Raw genomic sequence first — 26,465 nt, forward strand, 5'->3', positions numbered from 1 at the left:
TCTCTCGTTGATACATAAAACATGGAGATTTTCAATTGCAACAGTCTAGGGGTTAGAGTTTCTGGTCAGCTGAAATGTTTAACCCCAGCCACTCAGGAAATTCATATAGCTGATCTGAAATTACCCAAAGATAAGCAAAATCCCATTTTTCACCAGTTTTATAATATTCTTGTAAGAGGCACCGAGCTCGTGAAAAAATGCGAAAGCATAAGCATTTTCAACCTGCCTCTCAATTATAGGCATGCTTCACAGATATGAAAAGGACATTAATGGCTTGCCGAGCTTAATTCCAGCAAACATATTGCTTGATACTAGAGTTCTTTTAGCAGAACTGAAAAGCAATTACCCAACAGAGGCTGCGGATGTAAGCAGGGGACTGAATGATTTCATCTTCTAGCAGGCTTCCATGCTAACAAATAACCCTTCCCAAAACACCATGATGCTTCAACAAATGGTTTTAGATGATTTATTTGGCAGTAGTGAGATTTTAGTAGATCCTGGAAGCTATAGTCATGATAATGGTTATGGAAAATCTGAAAAGATTTTTGGTCCGGAGAAATCCATTGGAGATTTGAAGGAGGTTTTGCTCAATGATGAAGTGTCTGTCGTAGGAGTGCAGTGTATGGGAGGAGGTGGCAAAACCACATTGGCTCTGGCTCTCTAACGATTCTCAAATTAAAGGTAAAAATGGGCTTCCGTCATGTTGGGTAAATGTTTTTCTGTTGTTTTGAAAATTCAATTGAGATGTACTCTCTGAAAATTTCCTAGTTTTCCTGCCTTGCATGTCAACATATTCCAAGATTTTGGCTGCTTTTTCTTCCGTCTTCAGAGATGAGACGAAAGTTAATTTCTTCATAGTCATAAGCTAAAGGTTTCCTTTGGGAGATGTTTGCCCTGAAACGAGTTCCTTAAAATTTAAATTTTTGAATTTCCTGTAGTAGATTATAAATATATATTTCTGGTTTGCAATTTTATGTATTATTGTCATTCTCTATTTTATTTACACAGGTCTCTGTAAATCTCTTGTAGTATGGTGTTTTTCTGTGGCTTTATGTACTTATTACTGGTTTCAGACCACTTTAATAAATTTTTCTTGCATGTTAAAAGAATTACTGAATAAATAGTTTTGGTTCAATATATATATCAGGTTAGTTTGGAAGCAAAGTATATTGCATCATAGTTTCACAGTCCCCTAATCTGAAGGTTGTTTTAGAGACCATGTGGGAAAAGATAACTGGTAAGAAGAAACCCGAGTTTCAGAATGTGGACGATGCACATATACAGCTACAGCAGCAGCTTCTGAAACAATTGAAGCCAATTCTTGAGATTCTGGATGATGTTTGGTACAGAGTAAGCCTGGACAATTTGCTATTTGAAGGCCCAGGATACAAAACCCTAATCACAACTAGGGACAGTTCCATTGTACCAAAAAACCCCTTTACTCAAGTGTATCAACTGCCGTTGCTGGGCCAGAATGATGCTCTGTCACTTTTCTGCATCTGGGCATTCAGAGAGAAATCAATTCCATGCACTGCAGAGGCAAATCTAGTGAAAGAGGTTTTTATTCCTCTCTGAACTCTTTAATGTTTTGTGTGAGTGTAATATTCAAATATGCACAATTTTTGTTTTTATTTTTTATATCTGCAATTTTTGCTACAACAAAATTTTAACTCGCTGGCTTTTTTATGGATTAGGCAGGAGGAAATAAGGACTGGTTAGCAAGAGTGAGCAAACCAAAAAAAACATTGTTATCATTAGCAGTGGTTGCTAGGGAATCACTAAAATATTCGATGCAAGTTCCTCATAAATTCGTACTCAAAAACTGGACTTTATTTCTATGGCCCTAAAAAAATAGGGAATGTAGTATTGAATATTCTGGACCGTTTTTAGGATTTTCAGACCAAATATTTTCTACAAATTGCAGGAGAGACGAATCAAACAAACACCTGCAACGTTTTGAGGATCTCTGCTCTTGCTATTTGTAATGATCATTCTCCTACTGTGTCGTATGAGGCTCCTACAACCCAACTAGCGTCAATGTCGTGATAGCCCAGATTTTAGATTTTTCATTTTTTATTTTTTATTTTTTTTTAAAGACTTTTGTATAGTTTATAGTCTGAAGTTTGAAGTTTACTGCTTTGTCAAATGAGAATTTTGGCCCACAGAATTTTAGGGATCCATGCCCTACTATTCTGAGGGGATCAACTTTTGCTACCTTTGCCTATGCCTCTGGAGGATCTGCATGCATCTGGGTCAGCTGCTGATGTTATTGGCTAAGATGTTGCCTATGCCCTTATAAATAGTAGGGCCCTTGCTTTTGCCTACTATTCTAAAGGCGATCCGGAGGATCTGTGACTTACACCGTATCTCGATATCTATGTTGGTGCTACTCTACGTCGATTGGTTCTAGCAAATCCAAGGCCATCCATCAAGGTCCTCGCTATCTAACCCGTCTGGTGTCCAGCTTATCCAGAGGCAATTCTGGTGATTCTTCTTGAATCTTCTAAACTAGGATGATACATGTTCATTTACAAAATTTCTAAATTTAGTTGCAATAAAAAATATTTTATTCCTTACGATTTTTCCTTTGGACTAATTGCATTAACAATAAATAGTTTTTTTAATATTTAAAAAATATAGATTAATGCATAAACTATGGACATATATTTATGCTCTTAAGATTTTTTGAATGCTATTTCCTGAACTAATTATTTATAGCAATAAAACGATTGCACCATGTTCTAGCATCTACTATTCACTTTTTTGTAGGTGGCATTAAGATGCGACATTGGTGCCCCAACACCATCCTTATTGTTACCTGTAGTGCTTGTTGGAAAATTTATCAACATTTAAAATATACTCATTTTTATTCTCAAGGATGGAATTCTTAAGAGGAATTTTATTTCAAATGTATAGACTTATTTTTGAAAAATTAATTAAATATATTTTGAATTGTATACATCTATTATGTTACTCCATCTTGAGTACATCAACAGTTGTCTTTCAAATTTTTACTTTAGATGAAACAATATTTTCTCTCTATTTAATTAGTTATTATGAAACATATTTCTAACATTTATAAATTAGTGAATCAATATATCAAAGTTAACATCATTATTATTAGTAGTTTCTTATATAGCATTTATTCATTGTTTTAATTTTTTTTTGTCTTTTCTGTGTTCCATCTAAATTTGGTTGACCAAGGCTCATCTATTGGGATTCCTAGCACTCCAAATAAAAGGTGTTAGAGGTCTTTGAGCTTGTTTTTTGTGGTCTAAATTTAAGGACCCCTTCTTCCTCTCCAAATCCAACCATCTCAAAGTTCTGTTGGTTACTTTTTTATTTTAAAATTAGAATGGCAATGTTGGTTACTTTTTTATTTTAAAATTAGAATGGCAATGTGTATTACAAACAAAATATTAAAAATTATTTTCTAATTAGTTCAAACATTATTACATTCGGCAGGAACTTGATGCAATGCGTCCTTGTTCTAAATTTGTAGCTTGAAGATCAAAGAAAATAGGGATAATAGTTTTGCCCGATTGGAGCATAAATGATATCTCTGTGGTAGATAGCTTCAGATTAGCACCTCTTTCAGAATGACCAATGAATGTATAGCAAGGTGGATTCTTCAATGCTGTGGAAGATTTTCAGAACATAGAACTGGATGGAAATACAACCTTATCCAAGGCATATGCAATCTTTGTCTTATAGAGAGCCGAGGTTTCATATCCCCATTGTAAGTTAGAATTTAATAATAATTAGATAATACAATATTATTGAATAAATAATGATTAAAAAGTTATATTATAACTAATACTAAAATATAAAGATAGGAAATAATAATTATTTCATTTATATTATCAATGAAATAATATTTACTACGATATTTTAAATAATTAAAAAATAATGAAATAAAATTAAATACAAGAGACAATATTGTAGAAAGTATATTAACTTTCTAAATAGAATTTAATAATAAATACAAATAAGTAAATAAATAATATAACATAGAATAATATAAATTAAATACTCTAATGAAAAGTCAAGAGATGTTTAACAAATAGACATGACTCTTTAAAATTAAGATATTAAAAGGAGTAGACTTTATTTTAGAGAGAAGGAAAAAAGACGAGGAGAAAGGGGAGTTCAAAAAAAAAAATGGAAGATGAAAGTAATATGAAGAAAATAAGGTAGTGAACTTTTGAAAAGGTATCAATGATATTGAAAGGATGTGAACCTTTAAAGGGTCATAATTATAAATAGTTGTGACTCTTCAAAAATATTTTGATTATAAAGTATTGAGACTTTTTCAAAAGATTTTAGTTATGAAGTGTTGTGACTTTTAGAAAGGATTAAAAAATGAAGTGTTGTGACTTTTCAAAGGATTTGTATTATGAAAGGTTGTGACTCTTGGAAAGAAGAACAAAAAAGTATATTTTGTCTTTAACTTATAATTAGAAAAGGAAGAATTTTGGAAAGTAAATATACAGTTGAGATAATCTAGAAGGAATAATTCATTGAAGAGCTGACTAAGGATATAGCCACATGGACGAAGAAAATAAGAAGGTAAGAAAGGTATGTTTATGGATTATATTTGTTTAATTATGTTTATGACTTTATTTATATTAACGAATCATACTTGTGAACAATATTGTGTTAACCTGTGGGGTTAGCACCATGGATATTAATGAGACTCGAAACATGGAGCATGTGAGATATTAAGATCTTCATTGTTAACTATGGTCAAGAATCAATGTAACAAAATATTTTGATGATGTCAACACATGCATATGTGATTGGCCTTGGATAGAGGATTCTCATCCAAAAATAATCTTAAGGGGTGCGCTCCCGAGAAGACTGTGAGGTAGCTATGAGCTAGGAAGTCCAATCTAGAGACGTCCTTAAGATTGGGGTTAAATTAGAGGGTAGATTAATATAGTTAGTTTTGTTATTGTTCTAATTCTAACCATTATTTTGTAGGAATTACTTATCCCAAACTAACCCTAATAGTGGGGACAATACACGAGGCAAGGAAATCTCTAAATTATTGAGGATTAATATGAGGCGCCAATCAAAATGGCTTTCTCTGATGCCTTCCCAAAATTCAAATGTAATCCTATATTTGGCTTAAACATCTTCAACAAAACAGTGTTCATAAAGAACGAGCCATTAGAATAGTCGATTGTATGTTCCTTATTCAACTATATATAATATTTTAGCCACAATTTGTAATCATTAGATCCAAGTCCCAATCTTTGCCTAATACCTTCTACACATCATCTTTAGATAGCTTGATTTCTCTAGTTACATGTTCCCCTTTCTCAATTCGCTCAATTATATATTTAAAGAGGATTTTGAGTTTTGCATTGAAACTCACATTTGCATCTAAGAGAAAATAAAGATCTTCACAAGACCTTCAAATTCTATTCATTCCATCGCAGGAATTATCAGACCTCCTTTTCTAAATACACAGTCTTCATAATAATCAGAAAATGATATATGAGTTTCCAGCATTTTTTATCTGCGGGATGGAATAAATACTTGAATAACTTAAATGTTGAATAATAACATTATTATATTTGGCTTTTGCAAAATTGTGCTGAAAATATAACACTAATCATATACAAGAATTATTTAATCTCATCCTGGTGGCCACTTTACCTACATGTAATCCATCATCCTAAACCCAAGTTTGTTTATTTTTGCTCAAAATATAAGTTGTCCCTTTCATTTCCAGCAATCAAATGTGTTCCATAAGTATCTAATCAATACGTCAAACACCTATTCTTTATAGATCCGCCATTTCAACCCAAAATCCAAAGCCTGCATGGATAAAATCCTGTCAGATGATGTATTCACTCTTTGGAATTTCCATGTTGCAACATGAGATATGTCCACACCTCCAAAGGCCAAAGGAAAAATGAAGCATCAATAACAAAAGGAGCTAGCCCATGCACCTTTGTCACACGTTTCAGCTACCTTTGATCAGATCTCAAACACTGAGATTAGTCATGTTGACATGGCCAATTTCTTGCAAAGGATTGAGAAATCTTTTAGTCATGACATGCAGCGTATCCATCTCTAGTATCACCTTTCCTATGGCAGCCCTTGAACCCAAGTTCGTCTGGAAATGCGCGAATTATTTTAACATCAAGTCAAAAACACTTAAAGATGTGGATGGTGAGGTACTTTGCAGCCTAGATCCGGGTGTGATTGAACAAATCTTCAAGCTTCCTACAACTGCAGAATGTGTGGATCTATTAAAGGAAATATCCTTACAGCCATGGAATCAAAACAAGGTGGATTATCAAAGGCATGTAAATGACAAATGGTTGGTCAATAACAGATCAAAACTTCTAGAGAGGGCCAAGGACAATACATAGAATTGACCTCTCTCAAGAACTCAACGATATGATAACTCTTCGAAGAAGGATCTATGGTCTCAAAGAATCCAATCACTTTGAGATTTGGATGTTTAAGTTCATCTACCAGAGTCTTGAACACAGAGAACCCATCTATTGGGGAGAAATCATAAGCACAACATTGTGTGAGTAGTTGATTCATGTGGGGATGTCATCCTCATTCCACATGAATTCATACTTGGTCTATATTGTTGCAACTATGGGAACATTCTCAGAACTCTCTACCATGGGAGATTGATCTCTGGTTCCCATTTGGAACCACTATGATCAGCTCACACTAACACAAAGAAACCATCACTATAGAAGGGTGCAGGATGCATTTTTCGGGCATTTCAAGTGCCTTTTCAACAAGATGCTAGCAACAAAAAGAGTATCAGATGAGGCATGAGAGAAAGTAAATCAATATGGGTGTATTTTTCTACAATTTTCAACTTCCCTAAGAGTTGATTATTTTGACGGAGAACCATACACTTTGTCGAGATATCCTACTGTATGATAATTCTTATGGAAATAGCAAGAAAACTGATGGAAGTACAGTCATATCAAGCCAACCATCATAGGCCAGGATTCGTCATTTCCACTGCTAAACCTCTCCAGATTGGCCAATATGTAGTTATCTCAATGTATAAGGTGAAAGCCATATAATCTAAACTTCAACTCATTATACTGAAGAAATTCAAGGCCAGATCTGACTTTGATTACAGAGCTATGTATTCCAAGATTAAAAAAGCATTCACCCATGTTCATCGCATGGAGGATGTATGGGTTGACTTATGCAACGAGGTAGATATCATCAAAATGAGCTATTGCAGTCTTACTTTTCTTCAAATCATTGTCCTCAACATTATCCATATTCTAGAAGGGGTTGAGGTTGAGGATGATGATATAACCTTGGATCTGGAGTTTCACAATAGTATAGTACCCCACCCTGTTTGTCTTCTAAAAGATGATATGTAGTTATATCTAAACAAGTACATGCAATGCTATTACAGGGTCGATTTAACACAACTGAACAATAGTGGGAAAAAACAGTTTCTACGACAGAATATGATTAGTTCCTTTCAAAGATTTCCACAAAGTTACCCGACTAACCTCATACTAGATGATGGTATTGTGATTGCGCTGACACTCCTTCAAGTCTCTTGTCACTGGATGACCACTTCACAACTGTTGGCATTAATGTCTTACTGAGATTCCTTGACTCAACGAGCTTGCCGCCTAGTCCCCCATCCCGACGATAATAAAAAAAGCTTCTCAGAACTACTGCATGACCTACCCAGTTTGTAAAAACTCCCAGCAAAGTGTTATTAACATTCCCTTCAACCCAAGCTTGAGGTTCCCACCTTGCACATTTTGGATGCCATTACCATCGATACTTACTTTGTCTTGTGAATCTCACCTGCTATGTTGTTCATAGAGGAACTCCCAAATTCACTTCTACAAGTCTCGCTTTCCTCTTACTATTGATACCTGCTATGGAGAATGAGTTCATTGGCTACGTTTGCTTCACGTGTGGCTCAACCTTGGCATGGCTTCTTGCTGCAACTACGGTGTTGGAGTTACTTGACCAATGGTTATTCGTTTCTGGTGGCAATCTTACAGTAACTGGAAACCAACTCCTGAAATGGTATCACTCCCTGCAATATTCGGCCTTCCCTAACCCTGTGTAAACTCTCGGCTAAGGCAATGACACTCTACTCATGCCTTTTGCAGAAGAGTCTAATGAAAAACTTATTCTACGCAAATCAATGACTATTCTAGGCATATCTCTGAATGCCGAAGATAGGAAAATATGGCTATGAGACCCTGTTGTACATAGGATTTCATCCAATTACTGTCCCTTAACTCACCAATATTCCTCCCTCATAACACCTCCTCCTACCCATACAAAAATGCACCCTTCCCTCCCCCCAATCGTAACGTTCCAACTTCTTGGCTCCTTTCAGCCAGGTTGCCAACTGGACTGGTCTGTTCACTAATACGCTGCTAGGAATGATTAGAGTGAAGGAATGGTTTGAAGCATGTAGCAAGTATTGTTAATGCTTCCACTATTAGGAGTCCAATTATTCCAAACTCATCGGTCTCTTATTCCCTCGAATTTACTTTATAGATGCTTTTATAATTCTAACATTTACTTGGAACTATCATAAACATATATTGATATTAATTATTAAGTGTAAAGAAGAACTTAATAACTCCTCTCAAATGTTTTCAAAATCAGGAGGGAACATTATAGTCCTCCTCCCTTGAAATTGGTTCTCCCCAAGCAATTTTAGAGCCAGATAACCTGAATATCCCTACGAGAACCATCATTGTTTGTCGGAAAAGGTTCTGGTATAGAATGCAGATTATTCATTGCCATGGATGGCCCTAGATCAGCACAAGTAGTTGAGGGAGGAGTTCTACAAACCACTTCCACTAACCTTTGATCCTCAACAATTTCCCCTTCCTTCGTAATAGGGTCTAGAGGGAAGCCCACAACACCTTCTACAAGAGAGAATACTCTAATTATAATAAGAAACCCTCCACCCTTGGGATTAAACAATATATTAACATCAAAGTTGGACACAAAAGCCCCCGAGGTGTCAAGTGTTTTTAGCTCTTTAAATTTTTTTGTTCTAGGTAATATAAAGAGTTATTCATGATGATCCTTATTTGATTAAAATTAAATATTGAAAATACCATTTCAATCAATAACTTGACATTATCAGAGGACACAAAATCATTTTCTAAACCTCTGAAAAACCCTAGATAGTTTCCAATACAACTTAGAATGTCACTCTACAATAATTCAACAGGAATGTCTAAATAGAACCCATTTCAAAACTTTGACATTATTAAAGGAATCCGGATCGAAATTAGGTTTCCATTTTATGAATTTTAAATAATAGCCTTTCAAAGAAATTGGATCTCCATACAGCAGCTTTTTTCTTAGCTATAGAAAACAATTTGTGAAAGGAACATTATTTTTAAGAGAAGAAATTTTTACCTAACCACCATAGGTAGTTTCAAGCCAATCTTGAGCTAGGGTTTCTAAAGGATCCTCACTGCTCCATTTTGCAAATAGGCCATTTGTTTGACAAAGATGGTGCTCTGACTTGCCAAATCTGAGCAAAGTGTTACAGGCGATGGAATAGGGTGAGGGTTGAATCCCATCGAAACTGGACAAACCAAATAGGGAAGGTCTTTCACTTCCGAAATAGCGAACAATGGAGAACTCCAATAGGAATTCGCAGTACAAAGAAATAATTCAAATTGCATACCTAACAACTACCTGTATGTCATGCTTAAATACCTGTTGGGAAAACTTTCCAAGGGTGTACAAAGATAACCAACAACAACACAAACTACGGAAACAAAAATAAAAATGGGTCCGAGATATATTAAATCGACCGGCCCAATTACAATAGCTTAATTAGAATTTATTTATATAACGAGAACATTACAGCTTATGATTTGCTAACACTGTAATGTACCTTTCAGCCGAAAGGCATGAAATCTAGGATAACTAGATAATGTAGTCATAGTCATTTTGGCTACTGCCAATGACTCGGACATGTCCAACTCCAACTATAGTTGCTCTTGATGAGTCTCCTCGGGATTGTCCTCAGTGTCAATGTCAAGTATCTCCTCATCGCCATACTCAGATGTCACCTCAATCAAATGAACCTTGCCCTTCCCCATACAACGGTGCCCGGGCTCCCAAGGTTCTTTGCATGAGAAGCATAGTTTCTTCCTCCTCAAATCATCATGTGTCTCTGGGTCCATCCTAGGAGGTCTAGCTGACTAACCATCCCTAAGCTGTGAAGAGTTGGCCTTCTATGGAGGTCGTGAATCTTTGAATGGCCTTTTATCTGATGGATAAGTAGGAGTGGTGTCCAGTCTCAATGTCACATCAATAGCATCCTTAAGAGTGGCCAGTTGGAAAGTGCAAATCAACCCCTTAAGCCTGTCCTGCAATCCCTCAATGAATAGCATCACACTACGCTTCTAGGACATATTAGTACCATAACTGCAATGCGTTGGAATTCATTAACATACGCCTCTGCATGTCCAGTCTGTCTAAGATGCGCCAACAACCTATAGTAGAGTTCGGTGTCCTTTTGGTCAAACTAGGTAATTAGCCACTCAGTGAACTCAGCATAGGAATGAATCAAGGCGTGATCCTGGGTAACCAAACCATAGTGTCACCAGTCATAGGCAACCTCATCTAAATGCAATATGGCAAACTGTACATCCTCTCTCTCTAGCATGGGTCGTAAGGATAAATAGATATCTAGCTTGTGTACCCAAGCTCGTGTACTCGAATCACTAGTGCCATCATAAGTAGCCAATGAAATCTTCCCAATAGCTCTACTAAGATCATTATTCTATTGTGGCCTATAGCCTCTGTCTCCTCTGAACCTAGTAGTTTCCCTATGTTGTGAACAATACTGCTGAAGAGAGAAAACATCCATAACCTTTGGGGGTAGAGTTCTCCACTCAACTATGGCTGTAATGACAGATTCCTCGAATCCCATCTTAGATGGATCAACCTGTGTTGGTCACTCACCAGGCAAAAACTATGGAAGCAAGGGTCTATCCGTAGTAGGTATATGAGGTCGTTCCTGTCTTTGGGAATGAAGGGAGCTCCCAACCGATGCATGGGATCTATGACTTCCAGCAACTGACACATATCTGATGTGTCCCAGCCTGCCTCTTCACCTATCCAACTCCATCCGCTCCAAATTTCCCTGTAACCTCTCAAGCGTCTAGACTATTATAGGTTGAGTATTGATGAGAGTTCTCATCAATTCTCTTTCATCCTTATCAATGGTGTTTTGTTTGTTTCCTCTCTATTCATCTGCCATAGTATTTCCCTCTTCAATTCCAAAACCTTGCTCAAGTTGAGCTCTCCTGCGTGTGTAAAATCTATGTATCTCAACTCTTGGATGCATAGATTTCTAATCAAATCAACAGGGTGGCAAGATCTGGCTCTAATACCACTGAAATGTCCCAAATGGATATTTGCTTTGCTACTGCTATAATGTTTAATTATATAAATTATATTTTCCTATAGATTTTTCTTTATTCTTATAGAGCTAGACAGAAGTTGCAAAAGAATGTTGTTTCTTTTTGTATTTTTCAGAATATAGGCATTACAATGAATAAATAACAATAACTAATAAAATAGAAGTGATAGAAATCATATGCAGCAATACATAGTAATTTGGAAATTATTCTAAAACCGTACTAGCAGAGTTTGATTTATTTTAGAATAGTACCAATACATATGTGCTTCAAACGAGGTTGACGCCAACTGAAAATGGGAACTTGCTACAGCCAAACAAGTTTGAATGATAAAGACCAAGCTGCTGCAATAGACCAACTCCAGTCTGCTGCCAATAAACACTCCAAACTCCCTCACGTGAGCTGCTATAAAGAAACGTCAGACTGAACCAAAGTGGCCGCCTTCCCTATAAATCCACTACCTGCAAAGTGTGACTGCAACACTAGAAATCAATCCCTTGCCTTAATCAAACTGTATGCATAAGAACCTTCGAATATGATCTTTTTGAGGACTATGTCCCAACAAATCTGCTCTCAGCACTAAGGTTTGCATCCTGGGTGAGGAATGCTCTTCCAGAGCAATGGTGTCCAAAATAGGTTGACGAAATGATAAAAGATACCCACCTTTAGGTTACCATCTCCTTATATCCCCTCTCCAAGGCAAATCGAACCCTAAAAGAATCCTAAAGTGGATTTCATTTGAACTTTATATATAACATTATTTCCCCAATAAAGGCATCCAAATAGAGAGAAATCATTACTTTATTAATGACAGATAGCTCCAAGCATCAAATAAGTCTCGGCAAGTGATAATCAAATAGTAGAGACTAAGCTCTTTCCAACGAGCTATCACACATAGGCAAATCGATCCAAATGGAGCCAAAAAACTCCTTATTAGTCCAAAATGGCTAAACACTTAGCCTTATTTAAATTATTAAAATGCTAACTTAGGAGAATATTTAAATATATTAAAATATTTCCCTCCAAAACATGAAACTGAGTTTGTCACCTACCTATGACTGATGTCGGACAACCTGGGCCAACTAGTAGTCTCACCTTCAAATCTAGGGATACTCCTAAAAAATAGTAAACACACCAAATCTCCTGAAATTGAGATCAGGGGTGATCTCATAGAATCTCAACTCTGCAAAATGTCACAACCTCCTAAAATCAACAAACTACCTCCTAAAATCAAAGAACTGCTCTCAACTGATCTATTACTATCTGAAATAGCAAATCCAGACACTGATAACCTTGACTAAGTCCCTGATCACCACTGCCAGCCTACGAGACTCCATAATAGGCTAACACTCATGTCACTGCTAGATAGAGCTAAAGAGGGGACATGACACTAACTTCCCAAGATCGATGTTCAAGGGGAAAACTTTTGAGATGCAATCCTTTGTGGATGATATCTTCTCTATGAAAAGTTCTAGAAGAGATTCTTTGTAATGCGCTCTCCTCTATGAGAGAGAAGTCTAAGGTGAAAACCCTTGTTCCACCCTCTAGTAGCAGCTATGGTGGGTCCACCCTCTAACTTGGTTCACGGTGGATATCATATGAGTTACTACATGATTCTATTGTGATTATGATCTGATTAGGATCTAGGACTATTACAGAGCAATGCTAACTGATTACATAGAGTTAATTTAATACTTTGAACGAATCAAATTAACATAATTGAAAAGTAAGCACAACACAAAATTAAAAGACAGAAAGAGCAATGAGAGAAAGGGACACAACACATTTGATTTTGGAGTTCGTCCGGTATGGACTACATCTTCTGGTCCTGGTCCAATAGAGGAACCGATCCGATTAACTCCAAGAATCTGGTACAGTGTTACAAAATCATTCCCTCAACAGCACAACAACAACACGCTGATGTGCGGGACTGAAAAATGTCCTCCAAGAAAAATTCTCTCCAAGCTCAGCAATTCTGAATTCTCCGTCTGTTCAATGATCTCCCCCAAAGGCATAAAAAAACCCCCTTTTTATACATAAATTTAGCCAAAATTAGGCTAAAACCAATTAATATAAAAATAGGGCTTTTCAACAAATAACCCTCGAAAATACCCCTTAGCCATTTTAGAAGATTTGGCTATATGCAATTTTAGGGTTAAAAAAAGTAACAAATAACCTTATTTTACTAAGGTTGGCGGAATTTGTTTTAAACTTTAAATAACAAGTTGCCTAAAAATACGTAAGCCACACAAGTGGCGTGGCGGCAATAAATTGTTTTATTTGGCTGTCAGTCGGGGGTTCCAACCCTACCGGCGGCCCCTTTAACCCCGATTTCGGCATGATAAAGTTTAAATATTAAATAACGCCTTTGGGTTTTAAGAGATGCGTGTGGTCCAACAGCCACAGGCTGGGGTTCAAAGCCCGGCGATCACAGGTTCGACCCCACCAACCACCAACATAATTTTGCCGCGGATTTTTTTTTTGTCAAATTATTTTTTTTATTTTTTTGACATGTCACCTCGAACTTCGATCAGGCGCCGTTTTCGCATACGATCTCCGCTTTTGACGAAATGAACATTGTCAGAAAGCTCTCGACGAGACCTTCAACCTAGTGCCAACTTTGACAGATTCCAAGGAGTTTGAACTTTTTCCTTTCTGACGGCCTCTGTACCAGAGTTTGACCAACCTTTGACTGGTCGTAACTTGAGCATACGAACTCCATTTTTGCCCGTTCAAATTGTGTTGGGTCCAGAATTTTGACGACTTTAAACTGATGCTAATTGTTGGAATTTTGGAGATACTTCAATTTTTGGTGAAAATATCCCCCCGATCAGATTATGTCATGAAAGGTGATGATTTTTCATTGATGTATACATTTAGAGGGGAGGTATTGGAAGGTGATGATCTTATCAATAGTTGGACCTGTTATCATAACAAACTACATTAAGTTGTTGTCCCAGAGTACCGGAAGTTATGATAACAAACAAAAGGTAACTATTGAAAGGTGACGATCTTATCAATAGTAGACCTATCTCCTAACACCTAAATGTGTTGGAGCAAGTGTTATCATGGTTCTTCGGGCTAGATTTTGCCGGACACCATGAAAGTTGTTATGGTTCTTCGAGTCAGATCTTGCCGGACACCATAACTTAAATCTATCATAGACCACACTTAAGGTGGTGTTCAAATCTTGTAATCAAATTGCTTTAATTCTCTCTTTGTTAAAGAGGGAGTGTTGAGAAATTTAGCCTCATAGTGAATTGAAGCAAATCCCATATGTAATATATGTTAATATATGTGTGAGTAGATGGATTTTTTGTTGATATCTGTAAATATCACATTGAGATGATATATCTCCATATGCTTGAGAGCATATTGTTGTCCATAACAAATCCTCCCTAGCTAGGAGGGAGTGTTAATATTACAGCTATAGTCGGATTGATTTAATCTTAAGATGCAATGTTGATTCATATATATATATATATATAATATTATAAATATATATTATATTATAAATACATACATACATACATACATACATACATACATATATATAAATCATATGTTATATTGTGATTTATATTGTTAATATATATTAACTAATAATGATTAATCATAAAGACATGTCTCCTACTCTTATATTTATAAGAGTTTAGGATTTGCATTTGGAAAATATCAATTATAATGGCAATATTATTACATTTAAGAGATCCTAGAAATTAAGAGTTTTGCCCTTCAACCTTGCCCCATATCACATAAGAGAACAAGTCAAGGCACTTCCCCTTGACCCGCCAAGTTATAATCCAAGTAATAGACCAATGATGAATAATGGTTACAAAATCTACAAAATACATATCCCCTATTGTAAATCTTTACATCTTAACAATCAAAGTCCCAATCAATGATTATCTTGTTTCCTAAAATTTGTTTAGCATACAAGGACTACCATAGACAAATTTGGCATGCTCCATTCATTATGTTGTTGAATACGAGTTAAGTCATAGTTGGTAAGAAATGCCATTTTCATAATGCAAAAATATATCAACCTTGTACTCATAGAACAATCACATCTACTAGTATCCTAGCTAAGGTCAAACTAGACATAACCAATACTCTTTTTACTTAACCATTTCTCTTTGTTGATGAGTTAGACAACAAAATATGCAATCTTTAAGGCTTCAACAAAAATTTAATAATAAATATCTCACTTGAATATACACACTAATCAAGGATGTCTATTAACTCATACTTGTATGTAGAGTACTGTATGCAAAGAACATCATAACTCCTACTCCCATGCAAAGAACGTTGATATAATATCTATGATGAATGTTATCTCAAAATTATCTTATGACTATTTGACATTTCTATTTTTTAATAGTAGTCCCTTGTCAGGCGCTAACAAATGGCCAAAAAAATCTCTACACAAGAATCATGTCCCCTATCATCCCCATCCCACAAACTTGTGGGAGAATAGCTGCATCCATTGCTAATCTTGAGCAGAACTCATCACAAATGCCATTGCCTCAACTGTCATCTTTTTTCTAATCTCAAGTTTTACTAAATTACTCCACTTCACATCTCAACCACAAATTTGTGCAACATCGTATTTGAGGCGGCTGATGTCTCCTCTCACCCACAACCCATGATAATTGTGCACCACCATTCCTACCACTATAATAAATGTACAATGCTTCCAACCAGGATCCCTAGTTGTGTCACTAGCTTAGTTACTCGTAAATGCAAAAGGAAGAAAACATTGTAAACACTAGCTAATAGAAAAGGAAAAAATAACAAAAAATTAAAATGAAATAATAAAACATTGGAAATGCTACACTATAAAAAGAGTTAAAGGGAAAAATGGAAAAGAAATAAGGTACATACCTTTCAAATGCAGTTAATAAATTCACTTATTAGTCCAAAAACACTTGAAAACCAATGGAATCTTCTTTTGAGTGTCAAATGCACAAAAGGATAATAGAGAATATGACAAAAAAAGAGATGCTTTTGCCTGTTTCATTCTCCAGAATATCCTTTAGTACCATTAAGCAAGTTTCTAACATGAACTTGCCGAAACATGCAAGTTTTTGGGCAAGTCCTTACCTAAAAATCAATGGTGAGGTTTTTGACGAGTGACTCACTAGAGTTTTTCAACTTACAGATAATTGTGAGTCAACAAATTATCACTAAGTGTTTGAGATGGGGGCAGATGACTGAAATGTGGAAGTGGCAGCACATGACGAGGAACATGAGCTTTGTCACCCATCAAAGGCTTTTGTTGAGCTTGAGGCACCTATTCAAGAACCTGTTGAGGATGTTGCCACTGCAACTACTTCAATGCCACCCACGCAGCATTTGGGATCTCTTTTGACCTTTTCTCATATACACAATTTATGATTTATGCTTCTAGCTTTCATTGATACTGAAATTTGAACTTAATATTTTTTCAGAAGTTGTAGTTTCATGGAGTTTGACTTCTATATGTATTGAACTTATTTACATTCAAATGTTGCACTTTTTTCTTTGGTATATGATTCTATCACTATGTTAATTTACTAAGTTTTAGTTACAATGAATTATTGTTAAACTCAAACCTTTGATCAACATATGGTGGATATCTCAAATCATTATGTGTTCTACGTATGTGTGCGTTTTCAAGAATATTTTAATAAATTATATATTTTCAAATGTTCGATAAAAGTATTGATTTATTGCCAACTTTTTGCCAATTCTGAGATTTTCAAAAAAATTGGGCCAGCCGGGATATTGCCAAAACCGAGTTTTGCAACTATGATTCAAATGAATAATTATATATTACGCCATCAATATCAGGGATTTATGTCCATATGGATAATCATTCAGCTCTTCATCTTGGAGAATTATGATCCAAACTTATTTCCATTGCAACCCCTCCCACTTCCACAAAAGTAAAACCTTAAAACTCAAGCTGTTAGTGGTGCTACAAATAGCAATCAGAAAAACTCTCAACAGCTTTGTTCAAATTTCAACTGTACTCTTAAAAGTACTGAGAAACTTGTAATCATAGTTTGCAAACTCTTCAAGTACTCTATTTTTTCTTTGCTCCACGATTTTTTACAAATTTAACTCTCGCACATTTATAAGCACAAGAAAATCATGGATAAAATCACCAATGTGAGTAAAATGCATGTTTCATATTTTTTTTGCCATAAAACCATGCATTTCCTCTTTTGAAATGTCAATTTTTTATTTTAAAAATATATTGTAATTGAATTTTGGAAAAAATAAAAAATAAATAAAGAAATTTTATTTTAGTACTCTCTAACTTGGCAAGTTTTTCCTCAGTTTTTACCAAGCCAAAAATTTTGGGCTTGTTGAGTACTCTCCAAGTCCGATTCTGCAAACTATGCCTGTAAAACATTATCTTTATGAGAATTCATACAAAGCCCTTCATCTTAAGAAGGATAGGATAGTTTATGATAGCCTGTAATAAGAGAAGTCATTTTTAGGGACTTTGAATCCTTTCTATGAGACGCTGGGTGGAGTAGAAGTATTGAAGTATTTTGAACTCAGAGAATAAAACTGTTCAGTAGAAAGTCATCAGCTGAACTTCAGAATAAATATAGTTTCTGATTTCCCACAAAACCACCATGGATTACAAAGGCCAAAAGGGATTCAGATTGTCTTCATATATCTGTCATATATCAATGGACCTTATTTTTTCAGGTTTTCGTTCAGACTGCCCACAAGATCAGAAAGGAAAGTAGAAAGGATGACATGATCTATGTTGTGGAGATCAAAGACTCTGACGCTATTCTCATATTAAAATCGATGATTTTAAAACATATGATTTACCTCCACATCAGCATAAATTTCTGGAAATGATAAGCAACCTTCGTTAAAAACCTCTGTTTTTCTAGAGAACTTGTAAATCTTTGGATTGACGAGAATAATCTCCTCTCCTTTTCCACGTTCACCAGCAGGATTGAACACCATGAGCTGAACATTTACTCCCACTTGCGGCGCAGAGAGACCAACTCCATCAGTCCTGTACCATAGACATGCCAAGAAATTATTAATGCCCTTCAATAAATGTACAAAATTCATAACTGATCAAATTAAAATCCAAATATCCCAAGTTTGTGAACCCAGCATTCTCATAAGAAGATAATGATATATTTTCAAAGTAACCATAACTCAAGAGAAAGAACCCCCAAGGCTGATGTCCTAGTTCATACTTGGTAAAAATGAATGGAAGCATACATTAGCTTAACTCCCTCTACTTCCCTATTTCCTTCAACATCTTTTAAAATGCTTCCCATTCATTAATATCTTTTCTAAACAAAAATATTATTCAATTGTAGCAGAGAAATATACCTTTACTGATTATAATAAAGACTAAAACAACTACAAATATTTCACATATTTTTAAGTTTAGACCTCTGTTAAAGAAGTTGGTAAGAATCAAGATAGCGGTTTTGATAAGTTATTTTGAAACTGATATTGAGAGGCAAAACCCCTTGCAACTGACTTTCTCCTCATTATTTAGAGACAAATTTTGAAGAATTTCTTGGTGCTTCCATACAAGAAACACAGCTGGAATCATTGTATTTCAGATTTCAATAGTGAAGGGTTTCGCATTGCATATTTGGTCAATAAGGGCTGACTGAAGACAGAGATTATTGTTGTACATATCCACTTTGTTTGGTCATTCCTGGATTTGGCTGGGCTGTACTTGCTTGTAGGTCATACCTTCATAGGATGGCCATACTTGCTAGGGGAGGCATGCAAGACCCTTTGAGCTGGGCATTGGCTGTTGGAAAAGTTTTCATTGAGGGTTTGAAAGTGTTCGCTACATTGTTTCTCTATCTTCTTTGTTCCATTCAAGCTGCGAGACATTTTGCTAAGTAACTAGGGTTTGTGGATGTTATTATTGTTGCTGCAGTCCACTATTTTCATTACCAGCAAATGAATATGTTACATTTATGATTGAAATTGGCTTTGCTTCATCAGAGCATCTTCATTTTTGTCTCTGTAATGTACTTTCAGGTTATGACGGATTAGAAGCATTAAAACTGCAAGCATTTGTCACAACCCAACTTCTTGTGATATTGATTTTATTTGATTTTTTTTCTAAACCTACTTATTGATTTAAATTTCCATTTAACTGCTACTTTTGTTTGAAAATTAGTGGGAATTACAGTTAAGTTTTAAATGTTGAGTATGAGTTATAAAACAATTTTGGTCGACTTGTTTAATGCATGTACACGAATTGGGAGAGAGTGGGAGTGTTTTTTAAGAGATATCTCCTGTTGTAAGAGAAGGCGATTAGAAAACAAAAGTAAACCTGCATGAAGTACAGAAACGGAAATTTTTTAACTACCACATATATGTCCTTTGCATGGACACAGCCTTGTAGACTTGAATATCAAAAGAAAGTCTTACAGTGTTGACTAGTAACAGTAAAGGAGATGGTAGCACAAAGAATAGAGGCATCAATGCTTAATGAATTGATGTACATATCTATTATTCACCATCTCAGGAGGATTTTTTTAAATCACTAACTCTGATTGCATGGTATTGGTGAATCAGCTTTTCCAAGCTTTACTACTGTCTTGTAAAGGCTTACTAAATTTTAGGGTATTAGTCTTGCTTCCAGCATTGTGATGCAATACTTTACTAGCAGGTTTTGTGGATAAATCCAGAGTGGGCATCATTAAAATAGAAATAGATGCGGCTTTTATTGAGGGTAACCAGATAGAACCAAGTGGGGCGCATCTGTTCATTGTTCCATTAATCATGCTTTTGTTACAACTACAGTCTGCCAAACTGTACCAGAGGATTATGTGCAAATTACTTATAATTAGATTAATACAAAATTCATAGTCAGATTCATTATGCACACGTTATATACATATTGGACAGAATTTATAGCAAATAAAAATAATCTGTGCAACAGGGAGGAGTCTGTGCGAAGAGGGGGATATTTTCCTGAATTCAGTCCATGTTTTACTAGCATAGAAGGAACAGTGAGAGTAAAATCTGATTTTCGACTGTTGTTGTGTTGAGCGGTGTACTATATGTGATTTTCAACTGTCATTATGTTCAGAGGTGTACTATATGCGGACAACAAAATAGATCACAAACTCCATCTGTTATAGGGAAAAGAGCACAAAATTTGGGGCCTGGGAATTTTTAAGGAATTTCCTTTTGGGCAAACAAATAGAGGCAAGACTGGTATGTAACTTGATTTTCATATTTAGAAATTCAAACTCTTCCTTGTTGCTTAACTGCTAGTCTATACAATACAAACCATGTCTAAATTTGACAAAAACTGACAGAGAAATGTAATGATCTCTACTTGAACTGATTAGATAATGTACACTATGACTGGCAGAAATTTTATCAAATGGTTGTCATGCAAACCAATCCTTTAAACAAATGTTAATAATGTATCATTACTATATTATTCCATCGAAGTTAATGCTATGAAATGGACATATCAACCAATGTTACCGAAAATTCCAGTAAACACAGAATCAGACTTGAACACATAAAATGGTGCTACATTTTTCATTCATGACATTAGGCCAATGGTTCTATACTGGTAACAGAATTCCAGTTCCTTATATAGATTAACAAATGTGTAAACCAAAATGCGGAAGGAATGAAATAATAACAGACCCGTGATGACTGATGTGAACTGATATGGAGATCAGGTTAGGCAATGAGAACACGTCCAGTCTGCTCCTTCAAACATTCAACCAAGTTGCCGTCTACCGTGGTGTTCCCTGCAATAGGCCGGCTGTACGTGATTCTTCTTCGTATCTCCCAGATTTCATGTGACTGCAGTCCTGCAACTGCTTTGACCTGTGAATGGAGAAGTCAGCTACCTCAACACTGGAGCAATCTCGTGAGTCACTACTCCACTTTAGATGACTGGCAATCACGTTACCCCTGCAACGTACTCTTGCTAATATCTCTGTCCTACCCGACTGGAATGGAGCTACTCCGCCAACTATGCCAAAATGAGAATACCAGCCAACATTGTCTTCCATTAACACCCAGTTCTGTCAAATCTCCTGAATGTGCCTCATACCTTATAATACCAGAATTTGTTACTTCTCGTGGAGTTCCAACAGTCTGAAAATAGGTGCATCAATTCAGCTCTTATCTTTGAAAAAGCAACATGAGTACTAGGTTTGCATCTAGCCTCATCACTTTCCTTAAGGGGTTTCGTCCTTAAGAAAATTCCAGTCACATATAAGCAACCTTTCGGATTTTGTAGAAAATATCAAATATTCGTTGTATCAATCCCAATGTAAAAGCTTTCTTTTATCACCTCGGAGTGTGGGGAGAACAAATCTCTTAGCAATGTGGGATAAAAGACTTATTTCATCTTTTAGTCACTTAAGTCATTTTGCCCTGAAGTGACTTTAAATAATAAAGTACTTTATACTTAATAAAATAAAGTGACTTTAAACTTAGTATTTCCCATTTAAAAATCTCCTCACTGAAACCAAACTCCTATGACTAGCTGGCATCCTAAAACACATGTCGTTAGCCATCCAGATGGGAAGATAGACCAACTAGGCACCCACGGAGAAGGGGACATTACAGTCCTCCCTTCTCAAGATTGCTTGCCCTCAAGCAATCTCAATGCCGGATCCTATAGGATTGACTCACTTTCCCAAGTGGCATCCTCATAAGGTAAATCCTTCCAACGAATCAGATATTCCTTGATGGACCTATTCTGCAGTTTCCTCTCTCTAATCTCTATCACCTCTGCTAGAACTAAAACAAGCTTCCCTTCCTCATCGAGTGGGCGCAACGCTATGGAAGGTACGATATGCTGGACAATGGCTTTCTTGAGACATGAAACATAGAACACATTATGAATTCTACTATCATCAAGTAAATTCAGCTCATAGGCGACCTCACCAACCTTCCTAGTAATGTGATATGGGCCAAAAAATCTGGGTTGAAGCTTTTGCGACTCACTCTTCTTCAAGGAACTTTGTCTGTATGGTTGGAGACGAAGATAAACCACATCACCCAACTCAAAACTCCGCTTAGTCCACCGGTGATCAGCGTACATCTTCTGCTGATTCTGGGCCCGTAGAATGTTCTCCCAAAGAGATCTAAGAATATCCTGCTGATTCTGTATCCAATCCCCTGCTAGTGGAGCCATGTTGTCCTCCAAAGCTAGTTCTACGAATGACAGGGGCTCGCTGCCATAGAGAGCAAGAAATGGAGACATTTGAATGGACATGTGGTAGGAGTTGTAACAATACTCTCCAAGATACAACCACTTAACCTAGGCTCTTTGTTGTCTTGCTACATAGCTCCGGAGATAACCTTCCACCCATTTGTTAACTATCTCAGTCTGTCCATCCCTCTGGCGGTGATAACTCATGTTGGGAGTCAACTCTATACCAGTCAATTTAAACAATTCCTGCCAAAAGGTGCTAAGGAACTTTCTATCCCTGTCGCTCACAATGGTGGGAGGAAGACCATGTAAGCGAAAAACCTCCTGAAAGAATAACTCAGCTACCTGAGAGGCTAACCAATCTACTGCGATGGCGAAAAAGTGAGCGAACTTCATTAACCTATCCACCACCACAAAATTAGAATCTCTTCCCTGCTCCCTAGGCAACCCTATAATAAAATCCATGGAAATACTATCCCATTTTTGCACCGGAATGGGGAGAGGTTGTAATAACCCGGCTGGAAACTCATGCTCTGACTTGTTTTGCTGACAAGTCTAACACTTCGTGATATGCTGGAGGACATCATCCTGGAGGCCCTTCCATGAAAATCTTTCCCTAGCCTGTTTGTAAGTTTTGAAGAACCTTGGTTGTCTGGCTGATGGTGCATCATGTATAGTTTACATAATTTTAACTTTGAGTTTAGACCCTGGTACGAGGTAAATCCGACCCTTGTAGAAAATCACATCATCTATTACCTTATACCTGCTGCCTTGAAGCTGTTTATCCATAATCTGACATGCTTGTGTATTCTTAGAATACTCAACTAGCAACTAAAACTTTCAATCTGCTGAGATCTCAGAAATAGCACAACATTTCGCTACTAAGGGTCTCCTGGAAAGTGCATCAACAAACTACATTGTTCTTTCCTTGTACGTATTCAATGTCAAAATCATATGCTTAAATTTTGCTGACCCACTTTTGCTACCTTTCATTAAGATCCTTCTGCTCTAAGAAGTAGCACAAACTATTGTGATCCATTCTAACTATGAATTTGCCCCGTACTAGGTATTGTCTAAACTAGGCTAAAGCAAGGATAATAGCCAACATCTTTTTATCATAAGTGAAGTACAATCTCTCGCCATCCTTGAGCTTCCTACTCGCATAAGCAATCGGACGCCTATCTTGCATAAAGACCCTGCCAATACCACTCCCTGAAGCATCACACTCCAAAACATACGGTCAAGAGAAATTGGGCATTGCCAAGATTGGACATGTGCTCATCACCTGTTTGAGCCTATCAAAGGTCGCCTCTGCCTCAACTGTCCATATGAAACCCCCTTTCTGTGTGAGGTCAGTGAGGGGAGCTACTATCTAAGAGAAACCTCTAGCAAACCTCCTGTAGTAAGAGCAAAAACCCATGAAACCTCTCAAGTTTGATACATTCCTTGGTGGTGGCCAATCTAGGATTGCCTGAATCTTTTTTTAATGTACCTTTACCCCATCTGCACCAATCACATGACCAAGGTAAAGAATCTTGGTCAACCCGAACTCACACTTGGACTCCTTAGCAAACAACAAGTGCTCCTCCATGATACTGAGTACCTCATCTAGAGGCTATAAGTGCTCCTCCCAAGTTCTACTGAAAATCAATGTCATCAAAAAATACTAATACGCTCTTCCGCAGCTGCTTGCAAAAGATGTGGTTCATACATGACTAAAATGTAGCTGGTGCATTAGTGAGTCCAAATGGCATAACCAAGAACTCATAGTGACCATAGTGACATTGGAAGGTTGTCTTATGCACAAGTTCCTCATGAACTCATATCTAATGGTACCCCGATCTGAGATCTATCTTTGAGAAGTAAACTGCCCATGTAACTCATCCAGTAGCTCATCAATGCGAGAGATTGGGTACCTGTTTTTGATGGTCCTCTTATTGAGAGCACGGTAATTAATACACATGTGTAGAGTCCCATCCTTCTTCTTCACCAAAACAACTGAAGAAGCAAAGGGACTGGAGCTAGGTTTGATGTGTCCCATGTCTAGAAGTTCCTTAATTGTCTTTTCTATCTCCTTATAATGCCTGGGATGATGATAAGGTGTTGTGATAACAGGTTTGGTACCCTCCTCCAACTCAATGATATGCTCAAACCCTCTATATGGGGGAATGCCTAGGGGTATGTCCTCAAAGCACCGATTGAATGTCAAACTGAAACTGTTGTCCCGAGCCTAAGGTAGCCTTAGAAGAAATAAAACAATGTGCTGCCCACTCCATGTCATCATGCCTCGTGATTGCCTCCATTCTGTGGGCTGAAATCAATCTGGGTTCACCCTCCGACATAGCCTTGAGGATCACCTATCTGTCATCCTGTAAGAATTCCAGTTGCATCTTATCATGATCAACTGTGTACCTGCCAATAGTCTGCAACCACTGTCTATCCAACATAGCATCTAACCAATCCAAATCAACCACATAAAAATCTACCTCAAGAAGGAAATCATCAAAATGAATCAGAAATCTTGACACCTTCCCTACGCATCTCAATCTCTCACTCCCTACCACATAAATTTATCCTCTTAACTACAATTGGACAAAAACTTAAATGATGTTGAATTTTGCCTATATTAGGCATCCAATGACTAAGTTTCAAGAACTTCAAAGTTTACCAGATGGACATTGAATCAGCCTTTTTAAATGGAAATCTTGAAGAGAAAGTGTATACTAAACAACCTAAATGATTCATTCTATCATAGAGCAAACATTATGTGTGTAGACTAAAGAAAGCCCTTTATAGACTTTATAAAGCAGCCCCAAGTGCTTGGTATTTAAGACTAGCCAAATATCTTCAAAATCAAGGTTTCAGAACGGTAGCGAATAGCTATTAGTTTTAGTGATCTCTGATAGACAAAACTACTACTGTAGATATGAATTACAATAGATATTCTTACTTGAATAACTGCAGGACAAAATTATTCTTCAAATGATGAATGATCTTGAGTTGTTGAGATACAAAATATCCTCCAATTTATATCGCTGATAACATGTAATGTAGGAGTATGGTGATTGTCTTTCAATAAGATCGCAAAGGAGAATGCTGCGGATTTATCCTGCAAGATTAATGTGTAGATCATCGGGTCTGTAATGCCTTGTATTGATTACTTTTCCATCGGTCTGCACTTGTTTATATATACATGAGAAGGATCATGCCCCTGTACAGTCATGACTCTACGTGGCCTTTGGCCGCGTAGGGTCATGCCTATATGGAGGCATAACTAACCAATCGTTAGTTTAATCTAATACATGATATGTAATGATCGGCATAACCAACATGATCAGTAGTAACACAAGACCCCCAATGATGTGTGTTAAGGTGTCCATTGATAATCTATACATAATACTACCAGTTGATAATATTATCAATCGTTATGTTAAGACAACCATCTATTATATATATATATATATATATATATATATAAAAGTAACATCAATGAATATAATCAAATGAACCTAGTACAGATTTTGCATATGTCTGATAAACAGAATTCACATAACATCATTACTTCTGCTGATGCTAAACATTAACACTCCCTCTTAGCAAGGGAGAAGTAATACACCTTTAGATTTCAGAATAGAATATCTGAACACTTTATCTGATCTTAACACTCTAAAACAATGACTAGTCAAATAATTAAAATCACCATGCTATGAACCCTATCACAACATATATTATGATCTCTAATTGTCTGAAACAATATCTAGAGTAATCATAATGGATTTGTTATCTATGATTTCTAATTTTCCGAAACAATATCTAGAGATGTCCATGATAACAAGCCTATC

The 26,465-nt window shown here is 36.4% G+C and overlaps 1 protein-coding gene across 1 annotated transcript in view; it reads right to left on the minus strand.

Annotated features, from left to right (window-relative positions):
- Positions 1 to 26,465, minus strand: part of PDF1B (peptide deformylase 1B) — a 187,862-nt gene that overhangs the window by 64,855 nt on the left and 96,542 nt on the right. The window contains exon 3 of the mRNA XM_089825795.1: positions 18,270 to 18,462. Coding sequence (XP_089681921.1) covers positions 18,270 to 18,462 — 193 coding nt within the window. The remainder of the gene's footprint in view (positions 1 to 18,269; positions 18,463 to 26,465) is intronic.

Source organism: Cupressus sempervirens, chromosome 4 (genome assembly GCF_028749045.1).
Source record: "Cupressus sempervirens isolate cs-2001-9-10 chromosome 4, ASM2874904v1, whole genome shotgun sequence".
Taxonomy (NCBI): Eukaryota; Viridiplantae; Streptophyta; class Pinopsida; order Cupressales; family Cupressaceae; genus Cupressus; species Cupressus sempervirens.